At 29.6% G+C, this 16,492-nt stretch overlaps 4 protein-coding genes across 4 annotated transcripts; 1 reads left to right on the forward strand and 3 right to left on the reverse strand.

Moving 5' to 3' along the window:
* Window positions 1–1,405: 1,405 nt before the first annotated feature.
* Window positions 1,406–2,865, forward strand: PGO_124760 (60S ribosomal protein L27; the record flags this gene model as incomplete). The annotated part of the gene is made up of 4 exons (XM_028689266.1): window positions 1,406–1,416; window positions 1,972–2,211; window positions 2,452–2,562; window positions 2,787–2,865. 4 exons carry the CDS (start codon window positions 1,406–1,408, stop codon window positions 2,863–2,865), a joined length of 441 nt encoding a protein of 146 aa, XP_028545067.1.
* A 1,096-nt stretch (window positions 2,866–3,961) lies between these two features.
* On the reverse strand, window positions 3,962–4,417 carry PGO_124770 (inner membrane complex sub-compartment protein 3; the record flags this gene model as incomplete). The annotated part of the gene is made up of 1 exon (XM_028689267.1): window positions 3,962–4,417. The coding sequence occupies one exon, from the start codon at window positions 4,415–4,417 to the stop codon at window positions 3,962–3,964; it is 456 nt and encodes a 151-aa protein (XP_028545068.1).
* Window positions 4,418–7,284: 2,867 nt separating this feature from the next.
* On the reverse strand, window positions 7,285–11,841 carry PGO_124780 (hypothetical protein; the record flags this gene model as incomplete). The annotated part of the gene is made up of 1 exon (XM_028689268.1): window positions 7,285–11,841. The coding sequence occupies one exon, from the start codon at window positions 11,839–11,841 to the stop codon at window positions 7,285–7,287; it is 4,557 nt and encodes a 1,518-aa protein (XP_028545069.1).
* A 2,074-nt stretch (window positions 11,842–13,915) lies between these two features.
* Window positions 13,916–15,996, reverse strand: PGO_124790 (ubiquitin carboxyl-terminal hydrolase isozyme L3; the record flags this gene model as incomplete). Its single annotated transcript, XM_028689269.1, has 9 exons — window positions 13,916–14,011; window positions 14,166–14,225; window positions 14,335–14,388; window positions 14,559–14,639; window positions 14,822–14,889; window positions 15,014–15,086; window positions 15,266–15,334; window positions 15,500–15,553; window positions 15,865–15,996. 9 exons carry the CDS (start codon window positions 15,994–15,996, stop codon window positions 13,916–13,918), a joined length of 687 nt encoding a protein of 228 aa, XP_028545070.1.
* Window positions 15,997–16,492: the final 496 nt, after the last annotated feature.

The raw sequence follows: 16,492 nt of genomic DNA on the forward strand, positions 1-16,492 counted from the left end.
ACGTTGATACGTGCAGCGACACGTGTAATTAGAAATAAAGCCGAAGCTTATGGAAACTTTTGTTGTTTACTTGTTTTATTTTTATTTTTTTTTTTTTTTTTTTTACAACTTATAAAAAATATCTTAACTTAAATGTGATTCATGTTTCTTCATCCGTTTTCAGCTCGTTTGGATAAATGTATATTTTTTATATAAGGTTTTTTCTCCCTAAACGGCAGGGACATATATATATATTTTTTTTTTTTTTTGATGTTACCTTTATTTTTTTAAAATAAATAGCATTGGATGGTGTATATACAGTTGAGAGATATATACCTGTTGAGGTGTGACTCATAGTTTAGTCATTTTTAAAACTGTTAAGAAGGAATGTACATAAACAAAACGTTTAAGTAAGCCATTGTTACAACTCCAAAATTTTTATAAAATTAATTTCTTGCTGAAAGGGATTATTTAAGGAATTATTTCTTTGTTATTTTACTCAAGAAGGAATTTAAAATTTTTTCTTTTATTTTTCGTTAAAAATTTTAAAGGCTCCTTTTTTTTTTTTTTTTTTTTTTTTTTTTTTTAAAAAAATATTTTTTTAGTAATTTTAAATTTTTTTAAAAAAAAAAAAAAAAAAAAAAAAAAAAAAAAAAAAAAAAAAACATATTGTTTTCGCATTGTTCCCACCCCAACCTTTTTACCTCCTCTAATTTTTTCTTTCACTAAGAACCATTTGGAAATTTCTTTATCCCCTCGACTCTGCCCCGATATTAAAGAGGAACGTCTGCCAGCTGCTACTGTGTCCCATTGACAATATGAGGAAAACAGGGGTAAAGAAGAAAATTCCAATATTAATTTTTTCCCCTGTAAATGTTCGAATTGGTTTTTCTCTGCACATGATAACGGACTTTATTTTATGTATTCCACATATGCATATATATATATATATATGATTCATTAGACGCTATGGTTTTTTCCCCTCAGCTTTCTCCAACCTGAGTTGCCGCTTTTCTTTTGCAATTTCAAGCTGCTCCTCCACCCCATGAGGATTTTTTTAAAGCTACTAAATTTTGCCTTACTCGCTTATTTCGTTGTAGTTTTTTTTTTAATTTTTTTCTCCCATAATAAAAGAAAATTCAAAAAAAAAAAAAAAAATTCGAAAGTATGCTAAGTTTTGGAAACCTAGTATGGTTTAAATGTTCTTTTGATATTATTTAAGATTTTTAAAAATATAAAAAAATAACAAAAATTAGGAAGAAAAGAAAGAGGGAGACCCTTCTTTATTTTATTTAATTTTAATTTTATTTTTTTTTTTCACTTTCTTTTGCAAAGTTTTGTTCAATTTTTTCTTTCCCATAAACACCCGTCGAATCGCACTAAATTATTACCCCCAAAAATATTCTTTAATATTTAACCTTTCAAAATGGGAAAATTGTAAGTTTTTTTTTTTTATTTTAAAAGTGACAAATGGATAAAAAAAAATATATTATATGTTTAAACTCCCTTTTGCATGTGAAATAAAGCAAAGTGGGTAGAGGTGTTCATGGGGAGAACTTGTAAAGATAGCAAAGAGTTCACACCTTTTCAATTTCATTTGAATTTTATTTTATTTATTTGATTTGATTTTTTTTTTTTTTTTTTTTTTACAACTCATTTCCACTACCTTTTCGTGTGAAAATATGTAGTTTACTATTTGTATTTTTTTTTTTTCCACATGTCGCCGAATATGCTTTGCTTTCCTTAACCTGTACATGAAGTTGCCTGTCGAGGGCGGAGCATATACACACATATGCTCATACATATGCTCATACATATACACATACATACTGCTGGGAAAAAGGATATGCGTCAGCATGTACTTATTTCCCGTTAATTGTTTCGAAGCATGTAATACTTTATGGAGATATGTGTACATATGTTTAACAAACTCTTTTTCATTTCACTCGATTTGCACCTTTCTTTCATCTTACCGCTGTACTTTCTTTTCAGACTGAAGCCAGGAAAAGTTGTTATAATGTTGAATGGTCGTAGAGCTGGAAAAAAGGCAATAATTATAAACACTTATGAAAGTCAAACAAGAGAGAGACCTTACAGCTACTGCTTAGTTGCTGGAATAGAAAAACACCCACTAAAAGTTACCAAAAAAATGTCCAAGAGGAAGATTATGAAAAGATCCAAGGTGAAAGCATTTGTAAAGTACATTAACGTTAATCACATTCTTCCCACCAGGTATAGAAATAAGCTAGGGAGAAATGAGAAATGACAAGCTCGTGTGGAAGGAACTCTTACCTACTTTCCCCCTACGAGTGACGAACTAAATATACTCCAAGTTCATATAACTGAACATATACAACTGTGCATTGGAACAGTTCCCATATACTGTTACATTTAAATATGTTTATAGTGCAGAAACACGCATTTCCCAATAAAAAACTCATTTTCATTTAACACCAAATTTTCTCCTTGCAGATATCAAGTATCGAGTGACTTCGATGTTAAAAGTTTAGCATCAGAAGATATTTTAAGATCCAAGAACAAAAAGAAGGAAGTTAAAAAATTAGGAAAAATTTTCAGAGACAAGTAAGTTTCTATTTTTTTTTTTTTGCTCCTATCAGTGATAACTTTTTATTAAAAATGTTTCGGAATATTTTTTTTTTAATCGTGCCTTGTGCTTGTACGTGTCCTTACGCGCGCCTTTTCTCTTGTATCTTATTACTTATAATATACACACACATAATCCTAGGGAATGATACCTGAATGTTTAATTTTTTTTTTTTTTTTTTTTTTTTCTTTACCCCGTTTAGATTTTTAGATCCAATTAACAAAAAAACAGGAGAAGTTTCCAAGGACATTTCATTTTTACACAAAAAATTATACTTTTGAGTTTAAATGTGCATAAATTACGTAATAATTTTTTTTTTTTTTTTTTTTTTTTTTTCTTGTTTCATGTCTTTCATTTTTATTTCATGCGTTTAAGAAAATAACAAAAGAGGTGTTACATATATAATTAAAATTTTTAAGATACATGGACATGTGAAATAACTAATAAAACAGAAAATTATAGACAACATAGAAAAAATATATATATACATATTTAATAAGTGAAAAAAATAAAAAAAAACAAGGCAAGGGAGGAGGGGGAGGGGTCCTATTGTTTAAAATTTAAATGGAAAAAAAGAGCTTACTTTTTTAGAAAATTTTTGCTTAGCAACGAGTTTTCATATGCTCTTGTTCTTCATGGAAGTATGAGTTTTGTGCTTTGGGTATATATTGCTACTTTTTTTTTTTCCTTTTTTTTTTCTATTTTGATTTAATATTAAAAGAGATAATTAAAATGGTTAATATATGATTATATATACATTGGTTTTTAATATGGGAATCAGGAAAGAATTAAAAAAAACAGAATGCGTACACCTTTTTGTAGAGATGAATAATGTTCGATAATTAATAAAACGTACATATATCTATATATATATATATATATATATATAATGAAGAAAAGGTTTCATTGTATGGAAATGTAGAAAACAAATTACTCGCTTCACATGAGGTTAGGGATGTAGAGAGTGTGTAAGCACTTCTTGAAGTGGGAACAAACGAATAAACAGTTTAAAGTGTGTAAATTATAAAAAGGGTTTTGAATTATATGGAAAATGCATTTATATATATATGTGAGCGTGCGCACGGGATTCCTGAGGGTATGAATATACACGCACACACACACACAGACACGTATGTATGCATCGCATACACATATTACACATAATAGAAGCATGAGGATAAAAATCTAAAGGTGCGACGCATTTCCCCTTTTCCACACGATTCATTTGAGAGAATGCCTTCTTTACATAATTTAATTAGTTTCTGCATTCTCCTGTTTTAAATTTCACAGGCCATATGCACGTTGCTTATTTTATTTTTCAGTAGCCATTCTGTTTGTCGGTCTGTTTTTTAATCTGTAATATTTTTCTCATTTTTCCTAATCATTTAAGCAGTACTTTTCTATAAACTCGTAAAACATTCGTGCTTCTCCTGGACTATCCATCGCGAATGCAATTGCCTTAAGTGTACTTATTAAACGGATTCCAATGATCTTAGGGGACTTTAGTAAATTTTGTTCAGATTCTAGTAATGATTCGCAACTATTTCTGTGAAGTACACAATTAATGTCATTAAATTTGATAACTCGAACTTTATTATCTAGGGATAACTCAAAATATCTTTCCTTTAGAAAAATTTTAAAATGGCACTGAATTTCATTACCATCAGGAAATGCAACCTTAATTGAATTTCCATTCTTGTATTTATCTACCCAGCTTTCCAGTGTCCAGTCATCATAATCTCCATATATCTCTTGCGGGTCATATTTGTATATATGTATGTTTGATTTACTGTTTTTCAAGTCGCTGTTCATGCAACAAAGGGTGTTTCCCATGTTGAGTTGTGCAGGCGTGAAATGATTGAGGAGTAAATTCGGGTTATAAAAAAACGTGATAAGAACAATGAAATGGTCAGAAAAATGACGTGCGTGATAAGAATAAAGAGATCAGGGAAATGAAGTGATAAGAAACATCAAACCAAAAGGAAAAAACGTGACATAGAAAGGTGTTGAAATTCAATCATCCTACAACCGTCCAAAAAAACGAATCGAAATGTTCTATGGAATTTTTGAGATACGACTAAACGCACTTTCGGTTCACGCGAGTGTATATATACATGTACATAAAAATATATATATATATATACACACGTTCACATAAATTTTGAAAAAACAAATTATACATTAACATAGATCAAAGGGGAAAAAAAAAAAAAAAAAAAAAAATTGGTTCAAAAAAAAAAGAAATAGATTAAATTAAAAGGAAGCAACTATAAAATTGCCCAACAACAACAACAAAAAAAAAAAAAAAAAAAAAAAAAGATTTAACAAGTTTTTTCCTTTTTCATCACCACTTTTTTACCACCACTTTTTCATCACCACTTTTTTACCACCACTTTTTTACCACCACTTTTTCATCGCCACTTTTTCATCGCCACTTTTTCATCACCACTTTTTCATCACCACTTTTTTACCACCACATCTTCACCAGCAATTTTTTTTTTTCATTCCACCTTACCCATAAGAAATTAAAGTGACGAATGCCTTAGAGCGTTAAAAAAATTTTGCATTTATGCTCGCAGAAGGCGTGGGGAAGATGTAGAAAAAAAAAAAAAAAATAGTTAAAATAGATAAAATAGAAAAAATGAAAACTCCTTTTTCTAAAACGAAAAAATTCCATTTAATGTTACATATGTGCTTAGTTTTTGCACGAATTTTTCTGAATGTTACATAGATTAAAAAAAGAAAAAAACGAAAGGCTAAAACAAACAACTATAAAAAAAAAAAATGAACTGTTCAGAATTTACAGTTACAACAGAACAGCCGTAGTGACAAAAAAAAAAAAAAAAAAAATATACATATAAATATAGATATACATATAAATATACATATAAATATATATACACGTACATGTACTTATTATATACATACACAAATACATAAATATATGTATGTGCACACATACACATGCTTTCATGTGTATATAAATTTACACCACTATGCCCACAAATGTATAAACACACTTGTATTTATTGCGATTGTACACATGATTTCATGGCCATACACATACCATCACAATGAAAGAAAATGTGACACAAAAAGGTTAGGATGTATGTTTCGTTAACTGGAATTTTCATTACACTGAAAATTCTTAAGCTTTTTCCTCTTTTTAACTACACTTTTTTTTGTTTTTTTTTCTTGTTCTTTTTTCTGAACAGTCCATGCTGTAAAACTTAGAAAAAAAAAAAAAAAAAACTTGACACATTTTTCTTATAACAAAGGTCATAATTAATTAAAAATCAAGTTTCATTTAAAATAGTTATAAATTTATTGCACTTAAAAATATAGTATGGTTTCTTGTTTAATCTTTTTTGAGCGAAAAGTTGTGGGAGATTAATAAGGGAAAAAGAAAACGTAAAATTGTTTGATTTTTCGCGTAACATTAAAATTTACACATAGTGCTACTCGAACGTAAGCACGGCTGTGTAAGTATATATACGAATACGTACGCATGAGTAAATTCTATAATTAAAATATTCGAAAATGAAACAATTAAGACATTCGAAAATGAAACAATTAGCACATTCGAAAATGAAGCAATTAGCACATTCGAAAATGAAGCAATTAGCACATTCGAAAATGAAGCAATTAGCATATAAACATAAAAATAAAAGAGAAAACACACAGGTTTGCCAAAATGTAGACAAGTGGGTCGAAAAAAAAACAAGGCCAGCTTGTTTTTATATTCTGAAAAAATATAAAACACTTTTTTCGTTTTAATAATTTAAAAAAAAAAAAATTAAAAAAACTGCGCAAAGAAATCGAATGAAAAATAGCACACGTGTGTTTATTCGTTTATTTCTACACTACTATTATTACTGTAATTCACGTTGTAATTAGCACGGCTATTGCTTTATTTATTATTTTATTTTATTTTTTTTTTGTCTTAAAAATTAAAAGTGTATGTATTCCCCTGCATCAAGCAATTTTTTATAAAAATTCACTTCATATTCTTGCATATGACCACTGAAAACGTATATGAGTGTATAACAAATTCGTTATTGCTGAAAAGAAGGAAGGAAATGACAACACCGAACGTACATACAAGCATGTGCATTTTTCGTAATATAAGAAATTGTTTATTCATTTTCCTCTTCCCCAGTCTAATCGCCAAATCCTTTTGAGAGTAAAATTTGCATCGTTCTTTAAATTAGCATTGGTCATTTTCTTTTTTTATTTTTTCCTCTTGCGTCACGAGGCTTATGTATTTTCCTTGTTTGTTTCTCTGTGCAATCGTGACAAAACGTAATACAAATGCTATGAACCATTCCCAAGGTTACAAATCCGTTCACGCACTGTTGGCAACTTCTCACTAATTTTCAAAACTTCGTGCAATATATGATACACATAGCGTTTGCACATTACGAGCAAATTTTTTTCTCTAAAACTTTTTTTCGTAGAATTATATTCCAAATGACCACCGCAACACTACTACACCACAACAGGATGCGATGCAACCTATGCTTATTTCAATTTATTATAGATTTATAAGGTGTAACCGCTAGTATTTTACCCTGGTAGATAGTTTTTCCCCCTCCCTTCAAAGTCCCTCAATTTGAGGTTAGCTATTTTATGTAAAGCTTTTTCGAACTTCTTGCGATCTATGACTCATGGAATGTTCAAGCGCTTTTTTAACTTTTTCTTTATTGTGTGTGTCTCTCTGCCCCTTTTCCAAATATATGATTATTTCGTATTTTATCATTTTTTTTGTTTACACTTTTCAATGCATTTCTGTTGTTTTTTATACTCTCGTCATTTGAAAATTCATTGATTTTACAGCTAATAGATGCCGTTGTTGAAGTCATGGATATTTCATGATTTTCGAAATTGTAAAAATGTATGTTACTGTTGTTAGTGTTGGTAAAACTCCAGTGATCACCACAGATTGCACTGGTACTATCGTTATTCTGGATGTTGCTAGTAAGGTTCACACCAGAATGAGAAATACTCACATGCGATTTAACCATTTTATTGTTTTGGTTCTTGTTACATTGTCTATTTTCTTTCTTATGAAAACTGTTGATATGTTCATTATGGAATAAATCTGATATGTTTTCATGTTTACTACAATCATGCATAATATGATCTCCCTTTTGAAAATTATGCATATGGATATTTCTACTGTACTGAGAAATAATAGTATTATTGTCTATCCATCCCTGATTTTTAAAATAATTGTTACAATCATGAAACAAAATTTGCGTGTCTAAGATTACATCAAGAGGGGTCATTTTATTTTCGATCATTTTTAATACATAACAACATTGACACAACATCAACTTTTGAAGCTCATCTCTGTTTAGACTTTCGATTAAATGTTTAAAAAAATAAAAATTCTTACTACTGTTTTTCTTGCTATAATAAGGCAAATTATGGCCCTCAAAAATGTTATTAAGCTTTAAAAAGTTCAGATTGTCACCTCCTGGCAGTTTTTGTGCATTTACCTTTATGCCTAAATTTTCATGAGTTCTATTCGTACATGTGCTTGTCATTTTTTTTAATAATTCTCTTTTATGGAAATTGCAAAAATTGTCATATATTAAGTTTTTACTTGGGTCTCTATGTTCTGTAATAAAATTGTAGGATATATTAATAAGGTCTCTATCCACGTTGTCCTTCTCTGGTGCTCTACGACCATTTCCACAATCGCCACCACAATTGACATTGTCTTTGTTGTGAGCGATACAGTTGCTATCACCCACAGAAAAATCCTTTTTTGTTACTCCTCCCCTCGAATTGTTGTAAATATCATATGGGATTATGTAATCTTTCAGTTTCAAGTAGTTATAATACTTGTACAGAATTTTTCTATTTTCATTTTTTTCTAAGTCTACATCAATTTGATTATTATTGTGTATGTTATTTTCATTTATATTTTTGTATACCTGCTTATAATTCCCATTTTGCGAGTTTGTAGAGTTATTACACATTTGTATTTTATTGCAACTTGCAGAAAAGCTGTTCCTATAACTAGCAGCAGTAGCAGCAGTAGCAGCAGTAGTAGCAGTAGTAGCAGTAGTAGCAGCAGTAGCAGCAGTAGCAGCAGTAGTAGTAGTTCTATCGCTACTTGGATTGCAATTCGATGGTGCGACTTGCTCATTCTTATATTTAGAACAATTTTGTATTTGCTTATTTGTGAAATTAAAAATACTTTTCTTTTCCTTTTCGTTTAATATTTCGTCCTCCTTTGCGACTTTTACAGGATGGCTATTTTTGCAATCCTTTTTAAGTTTACTATTATGTCTGTGTATATAATTATAAGAATTCCCACCATGAATCATTCTGTTATATTGTTCGAGTTCATTAATAGTATGATTATTGGCATTTGTCAACTTATCATTATTCAAGGTGTGTCTTCTTATATATGCATAGCAGTATAGATTAAGTAGATAATCATACACATTCTCTTTTTTCTTGTTTAAGCTTTTTAAATAATTTTTCAAAGATTCGTGATTCCCTATGAGAATTCTCTTAAGGTCACCTATGTGTGCAATTTCTTGGCACATGTCGTCCTCGCCGTTCTCCTCGTTCTCCTCCTTCTCTTTGGTATAATTCTTTATTCGATTGTGAGTATTGTCGTGTGAATCGTAATCCACACCATAGTGACTATTCTTGTGTGTAACCATATTTACTTCCCCATACTGTAGCTCATTCTTTATTCTATTTATTTCTTTTTCTCCTGTTCCACTTTCTAATATGTTAGTGGAATTTTTAGCATCCCTTACGAATTCAATCTTTGAATCCGACGTTGATATTGATCCTGCAAGAGCCACTCTTCTGACAATCTTACCAGAGGAATCATGTGTTATTAGGTTGGACTCATCATCAACTAACATGTCATTCTTATTCACGTACCACCTATCATCAGAATTCTCTTTTTTCTCTCTTTTCTGATTAAGATTATGCAAAACACAATATTTACACTTTTCAAATTTGGCGTTGTCTATATGAGTAAATGTGGTAATATTTTTCAAAAGTAATTCTTGAAGTTTTCTCATTTGTGAAGAAAAATGATGAATGTCATATTTTTTCTTAGAAGATAAATTTTTATTTAATTTTTCAGTTCCATTATATACTTTTTTATTATCTTCACTGGATTCAATATATTCCGTTTTGCAAGAATTCATTTTTTCATAACTGACTTTATCATAATTACCACTACAGCTAGAAAATGTAGGTGACACTTCCTTAAAATTGTTTGATTCAGTTAATAAGTTATTCTCTTTCGATGTATTTTTATTCATGATATTGCTTAATTTTACTTCATTGTTAGCAGATGTTGAACTATAGTTTGAAAAGCAATTTTCATCATAGCATGTCATATCCTTCTTGATTGAATTTTTTTCTGAAATTCCTTTTTTCTTATTCTGATTAGGATGCACCATTGTGTTATTTCGTTTTTCCTCTTTGGACTGTTCACTGTCTCTAACGTGCAATGCGTCATCTATAACGCCATAATTATCTTTGTAGACATCATTATCTTTACTTTCACATTTGTACATATTTTTACTGCCACATTTGTCCATATTTTTACTTCGAAAATTTTCCATATTTTTACTTTGAAATTTATCCATATTTTTACCTCCACATTTTTCCATATTTTTACTTCGAAATTTTTCCATATTTTTATCTCCACATTTTTCCATATCTTTATTGCCATCTTTACCACCTTCCTTATCATTCTTCTCATTTTTTTTGTTTTCACTTTCACATTTGACGTTGCCCTTTGAACACGTGAAATTACGCATAGGAGTTACGGTTTCATCGCTGTAACTCACATCTTTCCCTTCTTTCCACATTTTATTGTATGAATTTTGCTGACTGTTCATAAACTGCTTATTAATACATTGGATAAAATTTGTAAGGACATTTCTGTCGATTATATCTTTTATATTATGAGTACGCTTATCAATCTTGCTGCATTTTTTCCTTCTCTTATAGCCACATTTATGGGTTCTTTTTTCATCTCTTCGGATTTCTATGTCATTTAGGTTAACCCGGTCAATGATATCTTCAACATTATCATATGGGTTATTTACGTGCATATTCTTGCGCCTCTTCCCACCCCCTCTCTTGCCCTTAATACTGCCATTACTACCACTTATGCCACTACTGCTACTACTGCTACTACTGCTACTATTGTCACTATTGTCACTATTGTCACTATTGCCACTACTGCCACTACTGCCACCACCACTTTCGAACTCCACACTTCCTTTGTGCTCATTGCACGTCGGGATGCCATTTCTTTGGAATTCTCTTTCAGAATAATTATCTCGTTTCATTCTTTTTCTTATATGAGAAGTATCTCCACCGATGGTGTTAAAACATCCTCTGCTAGCACTTCTCCCATTTGAATTTCTATCCGTTTGCATGTAATTCCTTTCGTTTCTTTTGTGACCACGAGGTCCCTCTGAGTTTTCTTTACGCATAGGGAAATTATGTAGCCCATTCACATCGACATGTTTATGTTCATGTATATATAGACAAGAGGAGTGTGTATTTTTGATTTCTTTAGTGCTTATTTCGAATGAGTTATTTTTGGTATGCACAAAGCTATTTTTATATTTGATGGGTGTTTCATTTTTTGTTTCCACGTAGATATTACCTCTGGGTACAGCATTCCGATTTTTTATGCACTGTTGCATCGATTTATTTGTACAGTTAGGTAATTCCTTATTTATTTTGCTCATGTTATTTTCATTTGAATTTGTTTCTTTTTTTTTTATTTGTTTTTCATTTAACTTGTCTCTGATGTCAATGTATTTCTTTAGGTATGTTGCATTTCTTAAGAATAGCTGAAGGTCAAGATGCATTTGCTTCATGTTCTTACATGTCCCATAATTTACATCAGTTCCTTTTACACATAAGTTTTTTGTCTGTGTATCTGAGAAAAGAATATGGTTCATTTCATAAATCTGCTTTTCGTTGGAATTGATCATTTGTTTTATTCCTCTGATTTTACACGTTTTGAATTTTCCATCCTCATTTTTGTTATTTCTCGTTTGTTCATTTTTCTTTTCTTCAAAGTCTATATTTTTCTCTTCCATACATAACATGTAATTTTCCGAAGAAGGACTTTTATTTGAATTTTTTTTTTCCTTTTCTGTATAACACTGAATCGATTTTACCTTACTGTTAATATTATTTTTTAACTCTCCTTTCAGGTTTTCATAATTAATAGATTTAGTACGAGACATATCTTTGATATTCCTTATTATTTTCTTTTCTTTACATGCGTAATCTTCAAGTTTATCATTTTTAAGTAGATCACAAAATTCATCACCTGATTTTTTTTCCATAATTTTTTTTTTTTTTTTTTTCTAAGTAGCAACAAATCAGAAATGAGAATGTTGAAAATTGAGCACATGTCTCTTTAACAGAGGGTGTTGCACAATGCCTACATATTTTGCGTATTCATGTATCTCCACCGAACATTCATTTTTCGTCTGTTTGTGTGTGTATGTGTGTGTCTGTATGTATATGAGTATGTGTGTGTGTTTAATTGATCAAATCTGTAGTTCTATTCTCTTCGGTGTACAGAAAATTTTCTGTAAAAATTGTTTTGCGATGATGCACATAAATGAGTCCCAATTCGTATCCTTTACTGCAATTTTTTAATAAATCAAAATAAAAAAAAAATGGGGAATTGGGGACAAGGGTACGGAAAAAAAAAAAAATATATATATATACCCAAAATGTAAAGCCAAAAATGAGGTAAAAAGAGAGAAAAAGATGTTACGTAAAATTGAATGTATACACAGGGCACTTTTTTTTTTTTTTTTTTTTTTAAAAAGGATTAGTTGTAACAAACATAGAATAGAAAAAAAAATTCACGGATCTATAATGCGAAAAAAAAAAAAAAAAAAAAAAAAAAAAAATGAAAATTTTTAAACAAGCAAAATGGATTGTTTTCATTTTTTTGTTCTTGAATAGGAACATTTTTTTTTTTTTTTTACCTAAATGGACATTCACGTTTTGGATAATAGTATTTTTTTTTTTTTTTTTTTTCTTTTTTTCTTGTGTTTCTCCTCACATGAAGGAATAAAACGTTTTTTCATTTCCTTGTTCAACATTTCTTTTCCCTTTTCATTCGCATAATTCTGCATGCAAAAATATCTTTGTGCTCCCAGCCCCTCATCATGATTGCATCACGTATTTCAATAGTTCCACTATCAAGAAGATTAAAAAAAAAAAAAAAAGGTCGTGCAAAATAAAGGCTTGAAAAAAAAAGGAATTGTCGTATTCTTTTTGGAAATATAAAACCTGAAAAGAATTACATAACCCTTATTAATGATATTGTCATGAATAATATTTTCACACATCACTTTGTTCTTCATTTGCAGCACACGTGTAAATAGTAAAATGCAAAAAGCCTACCACAATTTATTTAGCTTCATTTCATGCTCGTTTTTATTTTTTCACCATATTTTTTCGCTTTTTTTTTTTCAGTAAAAAAAAAAAAATGCGTGTTACACATTTTCTTCATAAGTCCAACTATGTTTTCATGTTTTCATTTTTTCATTCCCCCAAAAAAAATCATGCAAAAGTGAGACATCCTTAAAAAGGTATATTCATAGGTCCTATATATATGTATATATGCATGAGAAAATAAGCCACATGGAAAAAATTAAGCAACATAACGCATGTTGAAATGCAGAGCAAAATAAACCTACTGTTCTCATGGACAAGTATATACTAATTTTTTTCCCTTGCAGGAAGGTAATTACAGACATTTCACAAAAAACAACTAAACTGTGTTGACATAATCGTTTTACATTTTATTCATTTAAACTTTTCATTTTATTCTTAATATAATAACCCGTTATATGGCATGCATTGTTGTTAAGAAGTTCCTTCCTTAACAAACATTTCTTCTGACATATTGTAAAAATGCAAAAGGAGTAAAAATTCAAAGGTGTAAAATTATCAATAAATATGCATTCATGTATAAAAAAAAAAAAGAAAGCTAATAAAGCACCTACATTTAATACGACAGCTAAAAAAAGGAAAAAAAAAAAAAAAATTAGGGTTTGGGGATACATACAAAAGTGCAAAAATAAGGATCTAAAAATTTTGCAAAGAGAGACTACACAAATATGCACAAAATGTGCAGGAAATTCGCCCTACATTAACACGTATGTATATATATATACATGCACATCAATTGGCTACGGTGCAAAGATTTAATATACACAGAGAATTGTATATGGAGGGTGGGGATATGTATGTGTAGACTCCAAATATAATGTCATATCATATGATAAAAATTTTTTATACACTATCACTTGATACTATTGCTAAGGCTGAAAATCTGTTGTCGTCTTTACATTTCTCTATGAACTTTTTTTGTATTACATTTCCCGTGTCCTGAAATGGAAATATAAATTGAAAATGGTGTGGTGTGCGTATCTTATGAAATAAATTAGCGTAATTGCATACACGTGTGTACGCTTGCGTATGTTTATATATAAATATATATATATATGCATATTTTGTATGCACGAGACAGGCAATTTATTACGTATTTAAAAGTGGCTGCTGTTGTCAAGCCATGAATTACGGGTTGATCTTTTCGTCCATCCTTCATACAAAAAAAAAATAAAATAGGAGAATTTACAAACGTTCGTTTCATTGTATTATGACATGTTGACTGTGTCTAAAGTAAAAGAAAACTAAATTTAGGAGGTTACCAATTCAACTAGTTTTCCGTTAATTTCCAGAAAAACAATGAAATGGGTGTCAATCTAAATCAAGAAAGGAACAGCAATGATGTTTTTTTTTTTTTTTTTTTTTTTCTTCTTTTTTTTGTTCCATCATGCAAACATTTATGTTAATGTTGATATGTGTGATATTATTTCTATCGTGTGTGTTCTCTATAATAAAAAAAAAAAAAAAAAAAAACGTTTTTCCTTACATCTATATCATCCCTTGAGCCAGAAAAACTTCCTGAAAATTCGTGGTGAAGTAGTTCGATGCTCTTGTTCATTTCGAATTCCTGGCAAAAAGTAGATGGTAAGGTGTGGGGGCGGTTGTGCAAATTATGCGCTACAAATTGAGTGCTACATTTTTTGTGCTACAGATTATGCGCTAAGAAATGAGAACAACATAATGCAACAGGTGCTAAACGTAAAGGTGCTAAGAAAAGAGGGAAAAAAAAAAAAAAAGGAGAAGCATTACCTGTGCTCGTTTTTCAGGTGACAAGTCCTTCACTTTGTCGAAAAAGTTGTCTAAGATTGAATCCTTGTCTTAAAAGATAGGATAAAAATATATATAAATGAATATTCATTTTCTGCAAAAAAATTTTATCTGGTGAGGAAAAGAAATATCATATATATACAAAATACATCTTTCACAATTACTCATATTTACCTAACTGAAATTTGTTTTTTAAATTTCCGTACACGTGGAGAAGAGCAATCGTTCCGCAGGAATTAGGAACGATCTTATTATTTAAAGTGATAATAAAAAAGGAGAAAAAAAAAAAAAAAAATGCGAATTCACATATAGTTGGAAGGTCAAATGAACGTACGTGTTTACATAGACATGCTTTCACAAGCATACATATATACGTACAGATGTAAGGAGTTTTTAGATCTTTACAGGATAGTAGCCAATGTTTACCTGTTTTATGAACCATATGTTTTCAAAATTTTGTTCTACATTTTCATCGGTTGACCTGTTTTCAGTAGTCTTAGAAATCCAGTGCACGACAAAAAAAAAAAATAAAATTAATAGAATAAAATAAATAAATAAAATAAAATATATAAATAAATAAAATAAAATAATTCCATATTGGGATACACATATCTATACATGCATAGTAGTATATAGATATATGTGCAAATCAATACCTACTTCACTTTCTTTAAGAGGGTACAAAAGCATTATTGCGTGAATAGGTTGCGGAATCTGCCAAGAATTAGGAATATGTGAAACATTAACGTAAGGAGTAATATTACAATGTTGTCAAGTATTATGATGACATAGGTGAGGGTTCGAAAATTATACCCATTCCCAATTCAGCTTTATCAACCTCTTGGATATACACACACAATGATGTAAATACATATGTAGATACGCACCATAAGTACACTTAATTATGGACAGAACTTTTTTTTTTTTTTTTTTTTTTTTCCTTATTTTCCGTCTACTATATTTGAATAACCCTTTATCAGAGTTTTATTGACATTCTGATATGAATCTAAAGATGGGGAGCTAACCATATCTAATAGGTCCTTATTAAATCCATAAATGTCCTGAAATGTTAACTTCGACTGTCCAAGTTTACATGAGTATAGGTACAATGACTCCGGGTTGGATTCGATAGGAACCCATATATTTTTACTCAACATTTTTTTGCGAAGATCAAGTATTTTCTCGTATCTAACGATTTTTGTAGTGAGGTGTTTTTCTCTCACTTAGGGGATGTAACTGACATTTATATATTTTCACTCTTCACACTCTATTGATGTTCATATATTTTGCAAATATATATATTAACTCTTTTATAAATAACAGGTTTTCCACGTTTATTCAAGAAAATGAATTTATTTTCTTTCCCACTAGGGACGTCAGAAATATCTGGACATGGAAAAAGAAAAAAAAAAAAAAAAATGGAGCTCACATTTACATTAATTTTTACACCTTTACATATGACACTTTTTTTTTTTTTTTTTTTTTTCTATTTTCTACAATTTTTCAATTTATAAAACTTGTTTTCTTAATCATATCAACACAAAATTTATATCATAATTATATGGTAAACATGTGCCAGCAAAAAATCACATAATAAATGGTGCAGAACAAAAAACTGGTAAGAACATAAAAAAAATGTGTATCAACATTTTT

The sequence above is a fragment of the Plasmodium gonderi genome, assembly GCF_002157705.1.
Source record: "Plasmodium gonderi DNA, contig: Chr12, whole genome shotgun sequence".
Classification (NCBI taxonomy): domain Eukaryota; phylum Apicomplexa; class Aconoidasida; order Haemosporida; family Plasmodiidae; genus Plasmodium; species Plasmodium gonderi.